At 43.4% G+C, this 22,481-nt stretch overlaps 1 protein-coding gene across 1 annotated transcript in view; it reads left to right on the top strand.

The window, feature by feature from the left end:
- GLT8D2 (glycosyltransferase 8 domain containing 2) overlaps positions 1 to 22,405 on the top strand; it is a 43,868-nt gene extending 21,463 nt beyond the window's left edge. The window contains exons 4-10 of the mRNA XM_030320406.1: positions 7,017 to 7,188; positions 12,585 to 12,702; positions 14,166 to 14,250; positions 14,882 to 14,994; positions 17,116 to 17,282; positions 18,329 to 18,441; positions 21,799 to 22,405. Of these exons, the coding sequence (XP_030176266.1) occupies positions 7,017 to 7,188; positions 12,585 to 12,702; positions 14,166 to 14,250; positions 14,882 to 14,994; positions 17,116 to 17,282; positions 18,329 to 18,441; positions 21,799 to 21,971 (941 nt within the window). The 3' untranslated portion in view covers positions 21,972 to 22,405. The remainder of the gene's footprint in view (positions 1 to 7,016; positions 7,189 to 12,584; positions 12,703 to 14,165; positions 14,251 to 14,881; positions 14,995 to 17,115; positions 17,283 to 18,328; positions 18,442 to 21,798) is intronic.
- The last annotated feature ends 76 nt before the right edge of the window (positions 22,406 to 22,481 follow it).

The following is a 22,481-nucleotide window of genomic DNA, read 5'->3' as shown; positions in this document are numbered from 1 at the left end:
CAATAATGCTGCTTATGCACATCACCTTCTGTCCCTTCTCCCCACTGGTTCATTCCCACTGCGGCACCAATAGCCTCAGAACCCCCAGCTGAGAAAAGATCCTGCATTGACCCTATGTCCTCTTCCAGCTGTGCTCAGGACCCCGATTCCCCTCCTGAGGGGTGGGTTGCTTGAGATGACACCTTCACAACCTCTAAACACACAGAGTCATCCTTCACAGAAATTAAGAAGTACTGTAGTCTGTGTATTATATTTTTAAATGGTTTCTTTATTTATAAAGATTTTATTTTTAAGTAATCTCTACCCCCAATGTGGGGCTCCAACTTGCAACCCTGAGATCAAGAGTTGCACAAACCTTTGACCGAAACATCCAGGCACCCCTATTTTTAAATAATTGTAGTTTTATATAGTCTCGCAAATACATTTATGGAAAATACAGAAGAGAAAGATATTACCTGTAGCTATATCAGCCAAAGACAAATATAGTTAATATTTTGGTGCATTATATACATTCATTTCATACTTTCTTTTTTTTTTTTTTAAACCAGAGGCTTTAGGCACTGGACCCACAACAGTGAGAAAAACAATGTCCCTACTCTCACAAAGCTGACTTATTTTAATTTAAAAATTCATTTAAGAAAAACAGTTAAGGGGAGCCTGGGTGGCTCAATCGGTTAAGCATTTGATTCTTGATTTCTGCTTGGGTCATGATCTCACAGTTCACAGGATAGAGCCCTGGTCAGGCTCTGTGCTGATAGTGTGGAGCCTGCTTGGGGTTCACTCTCTCTCTCTCTCTCTCTCTCTCTCTCTCTGCCCCTCTTCCCCTCTCAAAAATAAATAAATATACTAAAAAGAAAAACAGTTAAAAACACATAAAATCTGGTTTAAATAAACATAAGGAGCATCCGGAAAGAGAATGATTTCCACATAAAGATGTGCATACAGATTTGCCCAGGGCATCATTCTTTGTAGCCCCATTGGAAACAATCCACATGTAAATCAGAGATTAGATAAAATGTAGTATATCCACACAATGGAGTGCTTTTCAACAATAAGAAGCAACAAACGACTAATGCCTACTCCAGAAGTTGGATGTGGATAAAACTCTCAAAGATTATGCTAAATTAAAGAAGTCAGACCTGAAAGCCCACATATTATATGACTCCATTTAGAGAAGTTTTTAGAAAAGGTGAATCTATAGAGACAGAAAAGAGATCAGTGGTTGCCAGGGGCTGAGAGCTAGAGTGGATTGACTATAACCCAGTTTAAGGAAACTTTTCAGGGAAATGAATATTTTTTTTTTTATTTGAGAGAGAGAGAGAGAGAGAGAGAGCAAGAAGGCAAGGGGAAGAGTTGGGGGGGAGGGGAGAGAGAGAGAGAGAGAGAAGGAGAGAGAGAGAGAGAGAGAGAGAGGGAGAGGGAGAGGGAGAGGGAGAGGGAGAGAGAGAGAGAGAGAGAGAGAGAGAGAGAGAGAATCCCAAGCAGCGTCCACATCCAGTACGGAGCCCGACTCTAGGCTCAGTCCCACAATCCTGGGATCATGACCTGAGCCAAAATCAAGAGTTGGCCACCCCACCAACTGAGCCAGCCAGGCACCCCTGGAGATGGCCCAAAGTGGCATTGTGGTAATGGTTGTGCAACTCTATCAATTTACTAAAAATCATGGAACTGTATACCTGAAACAGGAAATTTTAAGAAATTCCCAATATTTGCAAATTTTAAGAAATCTGTATTAGTCAGCCTGGGCTGCCTTAAGAAAATACCACAGACTATGGGGTGCCTGGGTAGCTCAGTTGGTTAAGCTTCCGACTTCTGCTCGGGTCATGATCTCACGGTTCATGGGTTCAAGCCCTGAATCAGGCTCTGTGCTGACAGCTCAGAGCCTGGAGCCTGCTTTGGATTCTGTGTCTCCCTTTCTTTCTGCCCCTCCCCTGCTCACACTGTCTCCCTCTGTCTCTCAAAAATGAATAAACGTTGGAAAAAACTTTTTTAAAATATAAAAAAAGAAAATACCCCAGACTAGATGGCTTACAGAAAAGAAGTTTGATTTCTCACAGATCTGGAGGCTGGAGGTCCAGGATCCAGGCTCTGGCAGTGTTGGTTTCTTCCAAGGCTTCTCTTCCAGGCTCACAGTCAGCTGCCTTCTCCTCCCGTCCTCAGATGACTTTTTCTGTGTGTTCCCATCTCTGGCGTCTCTGCCTCTTCTTATAAGGACACCAGTCATAGTGGATTAAGGCCCCACCCTAATGGCCTCAGTTTCACTTAATTACTCCTTATAGGCTCTGTCCTCAAATGCAGTCACATCCCAAGGTACTGGAGTTTAGTGCTTCCACATACAGATTTACACAATTCAGTCCTAACGATAGCTAAATTATGCCTCAATAGAGAAAGGAAGCCCTACGAAGTCAAAAGTTGTCTGAACTTCAAGTTCTTGAGTCCTCACGCTTCGCTCCCTGCCCATAAACCAACACATTTCTTCTCTCCACAGAGAGAAACAAGTAGCTTTCATAGCAGCTGTTAAAACAAGTGTAAGGAAATGCACATCCTGGCCTATTAATCAACCATATACTGATAAACAAAGTATTTGGAACACATCAATGGGTTCACGATCACATCTTTAACCCATTCAATGTTGAAAAGAATCAGTGTTATGAAATAACATTCAAAAGAGTATAATGTTGAGATGGAAAGACGTCCGTGATACGTTAAGTGGAAAAAGCAAGTTGTAGAAAACCATGAAAAGTATGATTTCATTTTGATTTTAAAATAACACGTGTAGGTGGTATATTTCCTTTTGGGACAACACAAAGAAGGATTTGAGAGGCGCACACCGCACGGGTGACAGAGATCTACCTTTGGAATGGGGGTAGAGAGGTCTGCAGAAAATCACCATGACTTACTGGAATTTGGGGCTGGAATTTTTTCAAGAAATGCATGTCAATATTTTTAATAGACTGGTTTTTTAGAGCAGTTTTAGGTTCATAGCAAAACTGAGTGGAAGGTACACAGCTTCCCCCCACTATTAACATCCCCCACCAGATGGTACATTAGTTACAACTGTTGAACCTACATGGACACATTATCACCCAATGTCCACAGTTTACATTAGGGTTCACTCTTGATGTTGTCCTTGGGTTGTGAGAAATGTATAAGGACATTAACCTACCGTTATGGAATACAGAGCAGTTTCACTGCCCCGAAAAATCCTTGGTGCTTTGCCTATTCCATATTAATTTTTATATTTTCAAAAATAGTAATTCAAAGAATTGGTGTTATAAGGTAATGTCCAGAAACCCTGTGAAATCATTTGCTGAAGAAAGGCATGGTGCCATTTTGTGTATTCTTTTTTTTTTAATTTTTTTTCTTACATTTATTTATTTTTGCGAGACAGAGCACAAGTGGGGGAGGGGCAGGGAGAGAGGGAGACACAGAATCCAAAGCAGGCTCCAGGCTCTGAGCTGTCAGCACAGAGCCCGACGCGGGGCCCAAACTCACAAACCCTGGGATCGTGACCTGAGCCGAAGTCGGAGGCTTAACCGACTGACTTTGTACCCCCCCTTTTTTTCTTTTACATTTATTTTTAAAATTATAATTTTTTTAGTTAGTTTTTTTTTTATCTATTCATTTTTGAAAGACAGAACATGAATTTGGGAGGGGCAGAGAGAGAGGGAGACACCAAATCTGAAGCAGGCTCCAGGCTCCGAGCCGTCAGCACAGAGACGGATGCGGGCTCGAATTCACGAGATGTGAGATCATGACCTGTGCCGAAGTCAGACGCTTAATGGACTGAGCCACCCAGGAGCCCCTTGTGTATTCTGATAATGACATTCAATCTAATCTCCTGATAATTTTTGTGTGATTAGCTGGTGATTCACTCCTGGCCCATTTGAGGTGAGGCAAGTTTATATGCTTGGCTAAAACCAATCCTAATTTGAAATGGGATTCAGAGATTTGGCACGGGGAGAGCAAACATTTCACTTTTTCTAGAAATGGGCATGGTCTGGTAAGAGCTGCTTGTGGGAACGGACTAATGCAACATAATACATTTTCATTCCATACCGCCATCAACATGATGTTTTCTAGAGATCGTATGGGCACCAAGCAGTTTCACATAGCTAGACCTTTGGGTGAGTTGGCATAGGTACCAATTGGCACAGTGGGTGATTCCCAGAGAAGTTGCAAGGATGCCACATTGGTGTAGACTTTACAGTGGATAAATCTTTCCCAATCTTTCTCCAGTGTGTCTTCATCTATACTCTGTCCAGGGAAGACTTCTTGGCAAAGAGCGGTGTTTCTGGCTTAGGTTCACTTCCCAGCTCCTCTGACCGGCAGAGTCTCCTAAGAAGCGTGGCAGTGTGACCTGTCTGCAGACTTGCTGTTTGATCTCTTGGGTGGCCCTCTTTCATGGGGACACCTTCCTCCTCCCTCATTCTGCCTATTTCCTGAGAGCCTGGTTCTGCCCCCAGCTTTTCAGCCCTTCTCTCTCTCTTTGCCCCTAGGAGTAGTCGGGGAATCATTCCTCCAGGGCCCTGTTCTGTACGATCGGCACATCAGTTCAGTTCAGTCCAGCAAACTTTTATTAAGTGCCTCCTAGGTGCCAGACTCAGCAGGGAAAATATAATGAGTTCACAGTCTAGTGAAGGAGACAGACACATGAATAGATTCTTTCTGTGCAGTGTGGCAAATGTTCAAATAGAGGTATTTAAAAAATTCACCCATCCATTCATCCCTCCCTCCAAAATGTATTGGGAATCTACTATGTTCCAGGCACTGTGCTAGCCGCAAATGAATAGACAGAGATGAACGAGATACTGTCTCGGCCCTCATAGGAGAGAAAGATAAAGCATGCAACCACATAAATTGCAATGCAGCTGGTCAGTCCACCCACAAACACGGACAAAGTGAGCGCCGTGTAAGGAGCTGTTAAAGTCTTCCCAGAGGTTCTGATGTCTACACTGCATTTGGAATGAGTGGGTAAAAGTTAGCCATGCAGGAAAGGATGGAAAGAGCATTCTGGGCATCTGGAACACTATGTGCAAAGGCACTGAGCAAAGGGACCACCCGGTGCAGTGTTCAGTATTTTGGTATCGCTGGAGTAGAAGGAGTCGAGGCTAAGGAAGTGAGTAGGGGCTGGATCATGAGGGACCTGTGTGCCAGGCAAGGGAAGGTGGCTCTCTACCTTACAGGAGCCACTGGAGAATGGTGAGCAGTGAAGAAATAGAGTCAAATTTGCATTTGGGGCAGTTCACTTCACTGCCTGCAGGCAACATACCGCATGATTAGGGAACCTCTCCAAAATGACAGTTGAGTCCAAAAGGAATAATCCCTTAAGAAATATTTTCCTTTTTGTTTATAAAAGTAGCCATGGTTGGGGCACCTGGGTGGCTCAGTCGGTTAAGGGTCCGACTTCAGCTCAGGTCATAATCTCATAGTTTGTGGGTTCGAACCCTGCAGCCGGCTCTGTGCTGACAGCTCAGAGCCTGGAGCCTGCTTCGGATTCTGTGTCTCCCTGTCTCTCTCTGCCCCTCCCCTGCTTGTGCTCTCTCTCTCTCTCAAAAATAAACAAACATTAAAAAAAAAAAGTATCCATGGTTGCTTTAGAGAATTTGGAAAATATAAGAAATGCAAATAAGGAAATTGAAATCACTCATAATTCCATAAACAGATGTAGATCCATTTGAAAATATGTATGTAAGTGTATATCCCATTGGGATCATACACCAGAGGAGATTCCTGTGGTGGTTTTGTGTATCAAATACTAGAGAGAAATTTTGTATTCTTTTCCCCCTTAATGTTGTATTATGAGCATTCTCTTGTGCCAGTAAGTATACTGTGAAAACAGAATTATTCTCGTGGTGGACATTTCAGACGTGGTGGCCAGCCTGGGGAAGAGAGGTAGGAGAAGGGAGAGGCCCTTCAATGTTTCTTAAGCTACATAAAGCACAGTACCTGGTGGTTAGTTCATATATTTGTTGGATTAAATATCAGCTAGAACTGCCCCGCGTCTGAGTGGTACTTATCTGTCAAGAGAGCTTTAAGTAAAAGCCAGAAGGGCATCTGAGAGTGGCCACTCTTCATACTGATTATTATTATCTTTCATACCGGAAAATTGTACTGCAATGCCAAAATAAGATGTTACGACACTGGTATTTTACATCACAGTCACAGCTCAAAAGAACAATCAATTATTCATCTTGTGCATTAGTCATGCTCTTTCATTTACCACCTTTCTCTTGCTGTCGACTTTTGAGAGACTTGACTAGAGGGCGGAGAGGAGAAGGAAGATCACAAGCAGTAGCTTTTACAGCAGCATTGCAGGAAAACATTCCAATTTAGGAAGGAGTTGAGAACTGTCGGATCAAATGAGACTTTCCAGTTCTTCACATATTTTTCAACTGTGTGCATGTGTGTCTGACTGGCTTCTGTAAAAGAGCTCCAAAATCATAGTGACTGAAGCAAAATAGAAGTTCATTTTCTCTCTCAAGTGAATGAATGTGTGTCATTCCACACAATGATGTGCCATTTCCACGGTCATCCAGATCAAGGTTCCTTCTGTGTTAGGGTTTTGGTGTCCTCCACAGGTAGCTTCCAAGTAGTGGTCCAAGATGGCTGCCCTAACTTCTGTCATTATATCTACATTCCAGCCAATGGGAATGGGGCCAGGGGAAGGGGAGGGTAGCACATTGCTTTCAAAGGCAAATCCAGTAATCACACACATACTTGCGCTAACCTTCCGTTGGTCATAACTTGATCATGCACACTTGCTAGGGAGTCTCAGAAATCTGTTCTTAGTGGTTGGCTAGATGCCAGCTAAAATTAAAACTCCAATGTTGTATTTCTTCCCCCCGCCCCACCCCATGTTCTATTTCTGAAAGAAGAAGAGACTGGATGTTGGAGAATGGTTGGCAGTCTCTTCCACACTCTGCCGTCTTCCCCCAGGAGTGTGGAAGACAATTTGAACTGGCTCTACTATGAATTTCCTTCATGTTCTAAGACAGTGATTGTGATGTTTCCAGACGATGACTCTGAGGCTCCTGAGGAAATGGAGGATGAGATTCCTGTGGTGATTTGTGCTGCTGCAGGGAGAATGGGTGCCGCCATGGCTGCCATCAATAGCATCTACAGCAACACCGATGCCAACATTCTGTTCTATGTCGTTGGACTCCGGAACACTCTGTCTCGAATCCGGTAATTTGTGTACTATAGACTTTGGAGTTTTCAACTTTCTCTTCATCTTCCTTATCTTTCCTTAAATGCATTTCCTTCTGTTTTGGGTTTGATGAATGTCATTTGAATTAAGGAGGGGATGACCTGAGGTTTACTGGGTGACCTGATGAATGTGTGGTATAGCTAAGGAAGTTTCCAGCAAAGTCTCATTAATCTGGTTGGGCATTGCATCACTCTGCTGAAGTGAATTGGCTAATGACCTAAAGAACTACAAGCCTTAGGCAAGTTGTGTGTAAATCTCTCTCTATTTTTTAAATATTTATTTGTTTCCAGAGAGAGCACGTGCACGAGAGCAGGAACAGAGAGGCAGAGAGAGAGGAGAAGAGAAAATCCCAAGCAGGCTCCACATTGTCAGCACAGAGCCCAACATGGGACGCCATCTCACAAACCGTGAGATCATGATCTGAGCTGAAGTCAAGAGTCCAATGCTTAACCAACTGAGCCACCCAGGCGCCCCGGAAGTCTTTCTAAAACGGTTTATCTTGGGGTGCCTGGGTGGCTCAGTCAGTTGAGTGTCCAACTCTTGATTTGGGCTCAGGTCGTGATCCCAAGGTTGTGTTGGGCTCTGCATTGAGTGTGGAGCCTGCTTTGATTCTCTCTCTTTCCTTCTGCCCTTCTCCTCTGCCTCACTCTCTCTCTAAAATTAAAACAAAAAAAAAAGATGGGGGGCACCTGGGTGTCTCAGTCGGTTAAGTGTCCAACTCCTGATTTTGGTTCAGGTCATGATCTCATGGTTGTGAGATGGAGCCCTCTGTTGGGCTCAGAGGGCATGGAGCTTGCTTGAGATTCTCTCTCTCCCTCTCCCTCTGCCCCTCCCCCACACGCGTGCATGTGCACGCCCTCTCTCTCTGAAAAAAAACAAAACAAAACAAAAAATTAACAGTTTCTGCTTTCTTAACCTGGGAGGATATTAATATAGTATCATTTTAATATGACCCAGAATGATCACTAATTATAACTTTTGAACTGCAAAGTGATCTCTTTCCTATCTCACACAACACACTACAAAGTAAGTTGGAAACTGAGTTAGAAGAAATAAACAGAAAATCAAATTTTAAATTACTATAAAAGAGCAGGATAATTATATAATTTTGCAATGGAAAGTGATTCTGTGAGTCCACAAATCACAAGGAAAAAAATGGACGGATTTGGCTGCATAACATTTAAAAATTTTTAAATGATGAAAAACACTGTAAGTGAAATTAATCACACAATAAATTACACAAAACATTTTCAACATGTATTACAGACAAAGGATTACTATCCAAAGAATATAAAGAATTCTTACAAAAAACTTTTAAACATATAAGCATCGGGTAGTAAAATGCGCATACAATACAGACAAGTCACGGAAGAAAAAATACAAATGTTCAACAAACATGAAAAAGTATTCTGTGTTACTAATAGGGAAATGCAAATTAAAACAACAGTGACATAATTTTTCACTCATCAAGATGGTAAAAATTAATAGGACAACAATATCCAGTGCAGGAAAATAGACACACTTATTCCTTGTTTAAATAATGTATACTTCGGGGCGCCTGGGTGGCTCAGTCGGTTGAGCTTCCGACTTCGGCTCAGGTCATGATCTCGCAGTCTGTGAGTTCCAGCCCCGAGTCGGGCTCTGTGCTGACAGCTCAGAGCCCGGAGCCTGCTTCAGATTCTGGGTCTCCCTCTCTCTCTGCCCCTCCCCCACTCATGCTCTCTCTCTGTCGAAAATAAATAAACATTAAGAAAATTTTTTAAATAATGTACGCTTCGTAAATTGGCAAAAAGAAGGCAATGTGTGTATACTGACAAAGAAGATCCTCGGGACATGCTGTTATGTGAAGATGAAAGTTTCACTACGTCTCATGTAGTGTGAACCATTTTATGAATGTCTTAAGCCATCCAGGCTGCTGTAATAGAATGCCACAGACCCGGTGGCTTGTGAAAACAGAAAAGTATTTCTCACGGTTCTGGTGGCTGTGAAGCCCAAGCTCTAGGCATCGGCTGATTCCATGCCTGGGAAGGGCCTGCTTCCTGGTTCATGGAGGGCTGTGTCTTTGCTGCGTCCTCCCGTGGTGGGAGGGGTAGAGGCGTTCACTGGGGTCTCTTTTATGAGGGCACTCATCCCATTCCTGAAGGCTCCACGCTCATGACCTAATCACCTTCTGAAGGCCACACCTCCAAATGCCATCACACTGGGGATTAGGTTTCAACAAATGAATTTGGGGGGAGGGGGCCATAAACATTCACCTTGTAGCTTTAAACAATAAAAAAACTGGGGGTGCCTGGGTGGCTCAGTCAATTGAGCACCCGACTTCGGCTCAGGTCATGATCTCACAGTTTGTGGGTTCAAGCCCTGCATCAGGCTGGCTGCTGTCAGCACAGAGCCCACTTCAGGTCTTCTGTTCCCCTCTATCTGTCCCTTTCCTGCTCATGCTCTCTCTCTGTCTCAAAAATAAATAAATAAATAAATAAATAAATAAATAAATAAATAAATAAATTTTTTTTAAAGAATCAAAAAACCAAGGGCACCGGGCTAGCTCAGTCAGTAGAGCACATGATTCTTGATCTCGGGGTTGTGATTTTGAGCCCCATGTTGGGTGTAGAGATTACTTAAAAACAAAATCTTAAAAAAAAAAAAAAACCATAAATGTGTACATGTACATATATGTGTTTCTGCAAAGAAAAAGACCCAAAAGATCTCCATCTGCCAGCAGTGACTGTCTCTGGGGAGGATGGATGGATTGGGGAGAGCAGTGACGACGGGAAGTTCAAGGTATTTCTAGTGTTATTTCCATTATTCAGAAGGAGAATGTATTTATTTTTTAAGTTTACTTATTTTTAGTAACCTCTACACCCAACATGGGGCTTGAACTCATGACCCCAAGATCAAGAGTCACATGCTCTTCTGACCATGCCAGGCAGGCCCCTGAAGATGTTATTTATGCATGACTTTTACAATGCGATTTTTAGGTCTTGGGACCATTAGGAGATACTGAGATATGGCTGACACTCACTCCTAATCTAAATGGTCTTTGGCTCCTGTGGGTTTTGAGGGCTTATGTACACATTCTAGATTTTCTGTCTCATTTCTCACTCTTCTTCTCATTTATTTTGCAGATTGTTCACTTAGCCTGCTGTTAACAGGCTATGGGTAATTATCTATGGGTATGAAAAACAGATAACCAAGCCCCAAAGGGTGGCTTGTGTCATATGGTCTGAGCGAGGGTTTGTACTCGAACAGAAGGGCATCGGCTCCAGGGCTTGATGACATCTGAGCAGGGACTGTTTCCCAGCTCTTGGTTGTCTAGTCCACTAGACCGTTTTAAATTATTCAAAACAAAACAAAACAAAACAAAACTTTCTTTTCAGTGAAGTATAATACAAAAACAGAAAATTGCATAAATTCTGCGTGCAGTTTAGTGAGTCATCACAAAGTAAACATACCCACCTAACAACCACCACCCAATGTGGTATGGTCAGGTTTTTTTTTTTTTTAATGTTTATTTCTTTTCTTTGAGAGAAAGAGAGAGATTTTGAGCAGGGGAGGGGCAGAGAGAGAGGGAGACACAGATTCCCAAGCAGGCTCCCTACTGTCAGCCCACATCATGACCTGAGCTGAAATCAAGAATCAGACACTTGAGGTGCCTGGGTGGCTCAGTCAGTTAAGCGTCTGACCTCACCTGAGTTTACGATCTCACGGCTTGTGAGTTCGAGCCCTGCGTTGGACTCTGCGGACAGCTCAGAGCCCAGAGCCTGCTTCGGGTTCTGTGTCTCCCTCTCTTTCTGCACCCCGCCCCCGCCCCATGCCTCGTGCTCTCTCAAAAATAAATAAGCATTAAAAAAAAAAAGAGTTGGGGCACCTGGGTGGCTCAGTCAGTTGAGTGTCCGACTTCAGCTCAGGTTACGATCTCATGGTCTGTGAGTTCGAGCCCTGCGTCGGGCTCTGTGCTGACAGCTCAGAGGCCGGAGCCTGCTTCAGATTCTGTGTCTCCCTCTCTCTCTGCCCCTCCCCCGCTCACATTCTATCTCTCTTTCTCTCAAAAATAAATAAACATTAAAAAAAAAAAGAGTTGGACGGTTAACCGACCAAGCCACACAGCCGCCCCAGTATGTCAATCTTTTTAACTTTGCCATCCTGATAGGTGTCCAGGGCTATCTCATCATGGTTTAACTTGAGATTCCTTTATTTTAAATGAGACTGAACACTTTTTAAAAAAAAATTTAAATGTTCTTTTTTAAATGTTTATTTTTGACAGAGAGAGAGAGAGAGAGAGAGAGAGCACAAGCAGGGGAGGGGCAGAGAGAGAGGGAAACACAGAATCTGAAGCAGATTCCAGGCTCTCAGCTGTCAGCACAGAGCCTGACAGGAGGCTTGAACCCACAAACTGCATGATCATTACCTGAGCCTAGTCAGATGCTTCACTGACTTAGCCACCCAGGGTCCCCCCACCGCCCAGCACTTTTTTTCCCACATTTCTTGGCTACTTAGATTTGCGCATTCAAGTCTCTTGCCAGTTTTTCAGTAGGGTTGTCTATCTTTTTCTTATTGACATGACTTCTCCCTACCTCCGGATTTGAAATATAATTGACATATAACATTGTGTAAATGGCTGCTTTTTATGGTTCAAATTTTGCAGATCTAAATTTTGTTCCAAGGATTGATTTGTCAACTTTTGAGCAACAACAGATGCTACCATGTGTGGCCTTAGTCATTAACAATTGTTTTGAGATAATTTCTGCCAAGAATTGTATCATGAATTGGATAAAAGATAGTCGCAGACTGTGTGCGACTGAGCAGACATGAGGGGAGAGGGTCGGGGGGAGGGAGGAGGGGAAGGCGGGAAGCGAGGAAAGGCCTGGAACATGGAGAGACAGAGACAAAGAGGCCAGGATCACTTCAAATCGTCCTTGGAGTGGAAACAGCAGAGGAAGAAGGCAGGTAGGAGATCCAGGATGTCCTGCTTCATCAGTTGACAAAATCTGGTAACCCCGTGGCAAACAGGGACCAGGATCTGCAGATGCTTTGTAAGGAAGAAGGAACACATTTTGTTCTCCCGGTTTCCTGTGGAGATTATGTGGATCTGGGGAGCTATTTGGTTATTACTGTTTTGCTTCATTTCCTTTGCAGAGTTACGTGAATTAAAGAAAAAAGAGAGGAAAGATCGGAAGCCAGACCAGATGGGGGGAAAAAATCAGAAGGTTTTATAGACTAAACTCTACTAAGGTTATACACATTTTATTTGTAACTTTCGAAAGAGGCCACAGATCAACTCTGAGGCAATAGGGAAATTGAGGCAAAAGGTTGGAGGTGTATATGCTAGAGGTGTTTTTTGTTTGTTTTTGTTTGTTTGTTGTCATCTCTTTAGAAAATGGATTGAACATTCTAAACTAAGAGAAATAAACTTTAAAATCGTGGAATTCAACCCGATAGTCCTCAAGGGGAAGGTCAGACCGGACTCATCAAGGCCAGAATTGCTCCAGCCTGTGAGTAGGAATCGCGCACGTGCTGGGGACAGTCTTCGGTGAGACCCTTGCTCAGTGGGGAGCAGTGGCCACTGGGATGCAGACAGAATATTTTTGAAGCAGTGTCAGATCTCCACCAAGGTCTGCTTATTTATAATTTAAAAAAATTTTTTTTTCAACGTTTATTTATTTTTGGGACAGAGAGAGACAGAGCATGAACGGGGGAGGGGCAGAGAGAGAGGGAGACACAGAATCGGAAACAGGCTCCAGGCTCTGAGCCATCAGCCCAGAGCCCGACGCGGGGCTCGAACTCCCGGACCGCGAGATCGTGACCTGGCTGAAGTCGGACGCTTAACCGACTGCGCCACCCAGGCGCCCCTGCTTATTTATAATTTAGAAGTCACCTGCTCCGGAAGGGTTTAAGATGGTTCACATAAACAAAATGAAGCTATTCAAGCAGAAATGAAGCATAAGAAAACATAGGATGCATTTCTGTGTGTGAATATGCCTGTAGAGGTTGGGGGTAGGGGCCAAAGAGTGAGGCCAGGAAAAGTATTCCCAACCGACAGCGTGTTATGTGTGCTGTATTTGGACGTTGAATTTAGCCCAAGTATCCCGGCAGCTAAGGAAAACCAGTAGCGAGATAGATGATATACCTCATAGTATCAACTAAGGTAATATTTTCAGGAGACACCGCTTTTTTCCCCTAGAATTGGGAATCTTAAGGTATTTTACTGCAAGAGTTCTTACTAAAGGGACTCTCTTGCATGAAGAGTAGTATTGATGGCAGGTTCACAGAAAATGCAGCTGCTTTCTGCATATGCTTGTTACATCCGTCCTTGAAAATGTACTGAATTCTATGCCCTCTAATGACGTTATCTTTCCCCAGTTCCTTATATTTATTATCAGAGTGTGAGCTGAGCTAGAACTTTGGGTTCGATAGTGTTATGGCTAATGAAACCATGTGACTCTCACCCTCAGCTCACGCTTGTCTGACTTTTTTCTGGTCCAGGATGCTAAGAGGTTGAGCTCGTGGTTGGGATGATGCCCCTGTGCCCCCGTGTCCTGTGTGTATGTGTGTGTGTGTGTGTGTGTGTGTGTGTGTGTGTAAGGCTGATTTAGTTGACGGTAATCAAATTACTAGTATAGAGGAGGGCAGGCACTTTGTGTCCTAAAAGATTGACCAGGAAGCCTCCGTGACTCCCAGTACAGTGGCTCACGGAGACCCAAGTCATGTCACAGTCTCGGCAGATGAGGGTTTGGGTCTAGAAGGGCACTGATGGGCCAGCATCAGCTGCAGCCCGGGGCCCGGATAACTTGGAACCAGGAAGCTGCAGCGAGGCATCTTTATGGACTGTTTTATTTTGCTCCACACCTGGAGTGGAACTGAGGCCATGGTCAAAGCCACCCCCATAAGAGCACTGGAAGACACTGAGCCATATGCCTCTTCCCCACCATCACTTTTTTTTCTGTTGTTTTAACAGCTGAACTTTGTCCGCTTTTATCTCCCTCTGCTTATCCATCAACATGAGAAAGTCATCTATTTGGACGATGATGTAATCGTACAAGGTATACACGCCGACTGCCAAGAACGCTCGGAAAAGGAGCAGCCGATAAGTACAATAACTGTCTATCTCCTTCAGTTTCCAAGTAGCTAGATGCCCAGCGACTGTGACTGCGTATTCAAGATGGGAGAACAGTATTGTTATAAATTTGGGGATGTTTTGAAAACGGGGGTTGATAACTCACTTCCCTGGACAGTCCAGTTGACTGAGAGCCACTCTCTGACTGTTGAAGTCGGTAATAAATAGCTCAGTAGCCTCTCCTTTCTCTGCATCCCTAAAATGTAGAGGAATAAAGTCTCCCTCACGACATTCTTAAAAGTGAGCTACGTTTTGGTGTCTAAGTGTTGCTCTCTCTTTCTCTCTCTCTCTCACATGCAAATAAGCTAAGCACTGGTGTGGTCTCTACATGGCAATGGAAGTAAAGACATTTAGCCAGTGCCGATCTGAGCTTATCATCAAGTGGCCGTCTGAATTGAGACAAACTATGTTATTAAGTAAATCGCCAGGCCACTCGAAATTGAGATCACATACTTTTCCTCCATAGCAAAATCAGGGACTGTTGGACAATCTAAGGCTCTATCTAGCTCAAAACCAAATGCTATAATATTTAAGCCACTGATGTTTTCTGAATTCAGGTGACATCCAGGAACTCTATGACACCACTTTGGCCCTGGGCCACGCGGCAGCTTTTTCGGATGACTGCGATTTGCCCTCCGCTCAGGACATGAACAGATTTGTGGGGCTGCAGGTGGGCTCGCTGGCGTGGAGGTCCTGGCTTCGCTCTGCTGTTCCCTTCCCTTCCCTTCCCCACAGCGCACAATCATCTAACCTTGGAGCGCAGCACAGGGCCCGGGCTGTCCGTTCGGCCCCAGCTCCGTGTGTACCGACTCTGGGGCAAGTTAGCCCTGCAAGTCCTTCTCTGCTTGTCTGACACATGGCAACAACGGTACCTGTTTCATTTGGTTTTTGTGAGCTGTGATGAAATCACACGATGCCAGAGCTCCAGCCTGCAGTAATGCTCCAGAAGTGACAGGTGTTACCTAAGTGGCTGCAATCACCCCTGTCCGAGATGGGGTTTCCTGTAAGACAGTCCCTGGACTTTGGGTTCTGTTGTCAGAGTTTTGATCATTGCTTTTTTTGTGTTTTCCTTTCAACAGAGGAAAATACTGATTTTGCTCAAGGGTAAAGAGCAACTTACCCTGGTGGAAATGAGGGAAGTCGAACCTGTCCGTAATACTGAAACTAAAAGGATGGCTTTAAAATACAAGGTGTTATTAAGAATCAAATGCTGTTCTTTAAACAAAATTCCAGGACATCATTTTAGATGTGTTGACAGTAGAGGTGTGACATACTTTGAGGCCTAGGACCTTAGTCAACAGGTTGGCTCCACCCCTTAGTAGGTTTGCAGCCCTGGGCAAGTGCGTGGCCATGCAGTTCTCCCTCGGTTGTCAGAGGTAATAACAGTACTTCCCTTGTAGAGTTATGGTGAGAATTAAATTAGTTAATACGTGTAAGGTGACTGTGCGATTAACGAGGTAATATGTGCAAAGTTCCTAGAACAGAGGCTGGCACATGGAAACTGCTCGAGCGTGTCCATGATTTCCGTGTTGCGCTTGGGCATCGCACTGAGCTTGAGGTGGATTGTGACAGCCTGTGTGGGTGGAACAGTAATGCCCCGCCTCATATCACAGCCACTCCACAACCACCCATGTGCTTACCATGGTGCTGGCACTGTTTTAGGTACCAGCAGTACAGTGAACAAAACTGAAATGCCTGCCTTTGTGAAGTTTACATGTTAGTGGGAAAAGACAGCATAAAAAACATTTAACAGAGGATCAGGATGCAGATTGGGTTGTATTTCAAATTGGGTGATCAGGGAAGGCTCCCCTGACATGGTGTCGCTGAGCCTGCACGTAAAAGAAGTCAGGGGATTAGCTCAGCAGATATTTAGGGGGAAAGCATTCCAAGAAGAGGTAACAGCAAGTGCAAAGGTCCTGAAGCAGGAGTGTGTCTTTCTTTTATTGCAGGAGCAAGGAGGTCAGGGTGGCAGAGGGAACCGGCGTGAGAATAGGCTAGAAAGGTCATGGCGCTGGGGGCAGATGGCCTAGGGCACAGCAACACACCTTAGGAACTCTGCCTTTTACTGAGACGGAAAGCCGCTGGAGAGGCTTCGAGCAGATGAATAACATAGAGACAGAGTGAAGTTGACAAGGGCGGAAGCAGGAACAGTTTAGGAGGGGCTCGTGGACGTCCTGTGAGTGGGGATTACAGCCCAGACCGGGAAGGCTGCAGCATAGGCAGTGGTTGGCTTATGGATATATTTTGGGAGATGAGACAAACAGGACTTGCTGACAGACTTGGATGCAAAGTGAGTGTGAAGGAGCCACGGAGGACGTAATGGCCCTGGGTTTTTTGCCCAAGTAACTGGAAGAATAGTGTTGCCGGTAACTGAGGCAGGCGGGCTGTGGGGAAGCGAGTTCCGGCCAGGATCAGGATCAGTTTTTGGATGTAAGTAGAGCTGCCTTGTTAAGCATCCAGAAGGAGACGCAGTATCTGCCAACAGACGTAGCAGGCTTTGGGAATCCAGAGGAGAGGTCAAGGCTGGCTGCACAGATAGTATTTTGGGCCACGAGACCGGATGAGGCTGTCTGGGGAGCTCGTACTAGAGACAGGAACAGGTGCAGGCAAGGAGACTAGGGGGCACTCAGCCTTTCGAGGTTGGGGAAACACGAAAAACAGCAAAGGACACTAGGAAATGGCTTGTGACACAGGAGGAAACCCAGAAACGCTGCCCAATGGTTTCAAGAAAATGATCGTTTTCCAGAAACAAAAGATGTGTTGGTCAAAGGCATATCCTGTTCCTTTACAGAATACATACATGGGCTATCTGGACTATAGGAAGAAGACCATAAAAGACCTTGGCATAAGCCCCAGCACGTGCTCTTTCAATCCCGGCGTGATTGTCGCCAACATGACGGAATGGAAGCATCAACGTATCACCAAACAACTGGAGAAATGGATGCAAAAAAATGTGGAGTAGGTGTAAACCCTTCTACCATTTTCCTTGCTTGGGGACAAAATTGTGTAATTAATTTTCTATGCATATCTCAGGGGTTAGAAATATTTCATAGACATCTTAGGTCAGATTTGCTTACAGAGGCATGGGTGAGAAAGAATGGAGACAGCAGATGAAACTCTGTCCCCAAACGGTATGTCAGTGGAACCGAGATCCTGCACAATCTCATTATACAAACATTTTTTCTAATGAATTAGTAATGTGACTCTAAGTCTTCTCCCAGAATCCTAGTGAACCTTTTCCACTGAAAACCATTTCTCAGTTGAGTTTCTTCCTACATAATTTGTTTTGAAGAATTATTTTTATGAACTCTGGGGTGCCTGGGTGGCTCACTCGGTTGGGCATCCAACTCTTGATTTCAGCTCAGGTCATGATCTCACAGTTTTGTGAGTTCGAGCCCCACGTCAGGCTCTGTGCTGACAGAGTGGACCTGCTTGAGATTCCCCCTCTCTCTCTGCCCCTCCCCCACTCGCACTCTCTGTCTCTCAAAATAAATAAACTTAAAAAGAATTATTTCATAAACTCAACTTTGGTTTTGGAAGTTGAGTTTTTAAAAATGTATCACTTTTCATCATCCAAGTTTTAAAATATGGGGGGAAAAACCCCTCTAACACAACCGCAATTATCATCTCACTGTATTTCCTGTTCTTCTTTTCTATCTGGATATTTTCAATACCACCATAACTTTGAATTTGTGAGTAAAGTTATTCTAAATAATGTAGGATCAGAATTTGATCTTCAGTATTTGCCATTAAAAAAGGATAAAAACGAAAATGGTAAAATGCTACGCTGTAAATCTAGGTGGATGGTATGGGGTTCATGGTATCCTTCTTACAATTCTGTATTGTCTGACGATTTTCAAAATAAAAAGTTGGGGGAAAGTGAAAAACCATAGTCTTATTATACAGCGAGAGATGGTCTCACATCTTTCAAAATTAGTAGATTCTACTTTATAGGAGTCTGTGGGGCTCCAGGCCAAATGGTGCGTTTCTGTTCCATTTCTTAGGGAAAATCTCTACAGCAGCTCCCTGGGAGGAGGGGTGGCCACCTCCCCGATGCTGATCGTGTTTCATGGGAAATACTCCACCATCAACCCCCTGTGGCACATACGGCACCTGGGTAAGTATTTTAGGAAGACAACACACATGTGCATGTTCTAGACCTGCGAGCACAAGGCGAGGAGAGTGTGCTGTATATAACACCAGCTTCCTGAGATCCAGTCCTCCGGGTGATGTTGGAGGCGATCTTGGACACATTATTTAACCTCCACTGCTCAAGGGAGGTGACAAAACTGGCCTTCCTGAGAGGTGTGTTTCTAGGAATGTGTTTCTAGAAAAGCCATTAGACTCACGCTTAGCATGTGGTAGGTGCTCGATAAACATTAGCTATTCTTACAACAAGCCTTTACTGTCAAAACTTTTCCACTTCGCCTTTATTGCCCTCTTGCAGTAGCCTGCAGTGGGCAAAACCGAACAAATTAACACCGTGTTTTGTGAGGAGTTCAGATAGGTGGAGGCTTATCTTTTAAAAAGAAGTTGTTTCCTGATTGTGTAGCATGTCTTGCATTCACTCTTCACCACAAGCATGCAGACTCTTGGGTATGGACTGGAATCCCAGTTCTGCTATTACCCATGTTGGGCAAATTGTTCAACCCTTCTATGCCTTAGTGTCTCCATTTGTAAACTGAAGCTAATAGAACCTTATAAAGTTTCTATAAGGAATAAATTACCTAATACATGTAAATTGCTTAGAACACAGCTTGGCCCAGAAGACAGTCACATACATTCAAACACACGGCCACAATCCCTTAGCCAAAAGCACTGGGCCAGACCTGTTTAGAAATTGGAAAGGTTTTGAATTCCAAAAATGTAATGTAATGCATATATTTATGTTATGCAATACCCTGAGTGGGATCTAGGTTTTGCTACCAAAAAAGTTAAAAATCCTTTTGTTTTCAGACATTTGAAGATTATTTTAGAATTGGAGACAATAGATTATGGATGTGTATTTACTAAGTACCCTCTACATTGTCAAGAAATGGGCTAGGTTCTGGTGATAAAGGTGAATATTATTTCTAATTCTCAGAACAATCTGCAAGGTGGTATATATGTCCCTTACTCTCCCTTTTAAAAGAAAGGACACATAAAGCCATTGAAGCTGGGCTCCAGTCTCCTTGTAAGGATTCTGTATAGATTTGCTTCTGCCTTACTACCAGAATCCTCCTCGATTTTCTGTATGCACACAGGAGCAACACAGGCAAGTTAAGGATTCTAGTGTCCCATCTGATTTATAATGTTAGGTTCCCTATTAGGTCAAATATCAACATTTCCCTGTAATCAATGTGCAGAAAAGCTCATCAAAGTTGTAGGTCTACAAAAAATGTGTAGGAACAGCTATGCGGAGCTTAAATGGGTAAGGTTAGAGCATTCTATGATCTTGGAACAGAGACTCACTCACATTTCATGAAATATCTAGCTGGTAAGTAGGGAGGGGCAGAATCTTCCCAAGAGAAAGAAGTCATTTCTCTTTGTAGAACAGAGACTACATCTGTGCGGAAGGTTTTGGAATCCGGGAAGTCTGCAAAGTAAATCTACACAGAAATCATTTGAAAAATGATTTGGCTTTAGAGTGTTTTGGAAGCAGGAAGCAATGTAACACTAATGGGTATTAAGTCTGGGTCTAAGCTGGTAGGCTTAAGACATAAAAAATTTATGAAACGTATTTAGCTAAAGCAAACCGCAAGCCCATATAGAATCCTCCAATCGTGGAGCAGAGAGATGATGTCTCACTCAGTGAAGACTCTAAGTTGCTTCCTCCTGGGGTGCCTGGGCGGCTCAGTCAGTTAAGCATCCAGCTTATCACCTCAGGTCATGATCTCATGGTTCACGGGACTGAGCCCTTGTGTGGGGCTCCGTGCTGAAAGCAGTCTGCTTGAGATTCCGCCTCTCCCTCTCTCTCTGCCCCTCCCCTGCTTGTGTTCTCTCTTACAACAAGTAAACATTAAAAAAAAATAGAGGTGCCTGGGTGGCTCGGTCGGTTAAGCGTCCGACTTTGGCTCAGGTCATGATCTCCCAGTTTGTGAGTTCGAGCCCCGTGTTGGACTCTGTGCTGACAGCTCGGAGCCTGGATCCTGCTTCAGATTCAGTGCCTCCTTCTCTCTGCCCCTCCCCCGCTTGTGTTTTTTCTCCCTCAAAAATAAACATTAAAGAAAAAAATTAAGGTGCTTCTTCCCAAATGAACATTTCCTTTGTATAGATTCTCTGGAAGTTGATAATTATTCCAGTTACATAACCATAGCCTGAAACACCCAGCTTCTCTTCTGTAACTGCCTTCACAGCTACGTTTATGAATAACGGAAGATGGATTTTTATTTTTATTTTTCTTGTATATGTTAAGCTAGAATAACACAACTCCAGCTATTCACCACCTTCTCTTTCCTTAATGGATTTTTAAAAACATGTCAAATTCCTTTCATAGGAAGAAAATTTAACATCATAGAGGATATTAAAAAAATTACGTTCTCAAAATCTTAAAGTACTTCTGGAAGAGAGGTTCTAAAAATACTCTGGCAATTTTGGGATAAACACACCCTAAGTGACTCCTTGTAAGTGGAATAATATTCAAATGGAGATAGTTTTGTGTTAAAAAGTGAATATTATTCTTTGTCACGCTTCATAAGGTAAAAACACGACTGTTACAGGAAGATGTCGTACACACTAAGGAGGGAAAATGCAGAGAAACAAGAACTCCTATAAACTCTACGTGGGAGGGAAACTGATCCAAGTTCTTTTGGGAACAAGCTGGCAACCTCTTATCAAAATGTAAAGGCACATGCGCCCTTCAGTCTAGCAAGTCCATCTGCAAGGCTTTACCCCACAAATGTATCTGTAGACACGCACAAACCCGCACAGGAGCCTGTTCACTGTGCCACTGCTTATGTTAGTGAGGGGACAGAAACAACCTAAATGTCCTTAATAAGGAACTCAATAAATGATTATATATGCATTCCATGTAGCCATTAAAAATAATTCAGTAACTTTGGGGCGACTGGGTGGCTCAGTCGGTTAAACATCTGACTCTTGATTTTGGCTCAGGTCATGCTCTCACAGTCCGTGGGTTCAAGTTCCGCATTAGGTTCTGTGCTGACAGCACGGAGCCTGCTTTGGATTCTGTCTCCCTCCCTCCCTCTCTCTCAAAAATGAGCATTTAAAAACAATTCAGTAACTCCACATGTGCTGTATTACACACACACACACACACACACACACACACACACTGGCATACAGGTAGAATATTTGTAGGAGGATTTCATGAGAAACTCTAACAGTGGTTATTTTGGAGATTTAGGGGAGGTGGTAAATTCTTCCATGTATACTCTTTGATTTGCTTAATTTTTTAAATAATGAACTTGTACTCATTCAATATAAAAAGTTTGCTTTCTAACAAGCCTATTATTTTCTTCTGAATACAATGAAGGCTGGAATCCAGATACCAGATATTCGGAGCATTTTCTGCAGGAAGCAAAGTTACTCCACTGGAATGGAAGACATAAACCCTGGGACTTCCCTAGTGTTCACAACGACTTATGGGAAAGCTGGTTTGTTCCTGACCCCGCAGGGATATTTAAACTCAATCACCACAGCAGCTGATGTAACGACATTTTATATATTCCCTGTATAAAAATGTGGAATTGTTCATTTATAGCCCTACTATATCATTGTTCTTTATGAGCAGTACCTTTGGTGCAAATGATCCACAATGTAAAACACAAAGACTACTGTGGGCAAATAGTACCCTGGATTACGTAGGTACTGATTCCTTAAGTGTAAGTGGTAATTATGGAAATCAAGATGATGTGAGTGAGATATATTGTTGGAAGGAAATAAACCCACCTAGGTTTCAGCAATCAATTTGCTTAACTCTCAATGACAACCTGTACCCACAAGTTTTTAAAATCTCTCAATGTGTTTTTCACACATAGGTATTTTTTCACAGGTTGCCAGTCTTGTCTTTTGTAAAACAACAAACTACATTTAAAACATGAATGTATGTAAAAATAAAAGATATGCAGATTTTTAAATGATTTGCAGTACATATATTATTCAATACCTTAAACATAACACAAGGTAGACGGATCTGAGGCGTAAAGGGGGAAAGAA

Source organism: Lynx canadensis, chromosome B4, assembly GCF_007474595.2.
Source record: "Lynx canadensis isolate LIC74 chromosome B4, mLynCan4.pri.v2, whole genome shotgun sequence".
NCBI classification, from domain to species: Eukaryota; Metazoa; Chordata; class Mammalia; order Carnivora; family Felidae; genus Lynx; species Lynx canadensis.
This window is presented reverse-complemented; position numbering and strand designations above follow the sequence as displayed.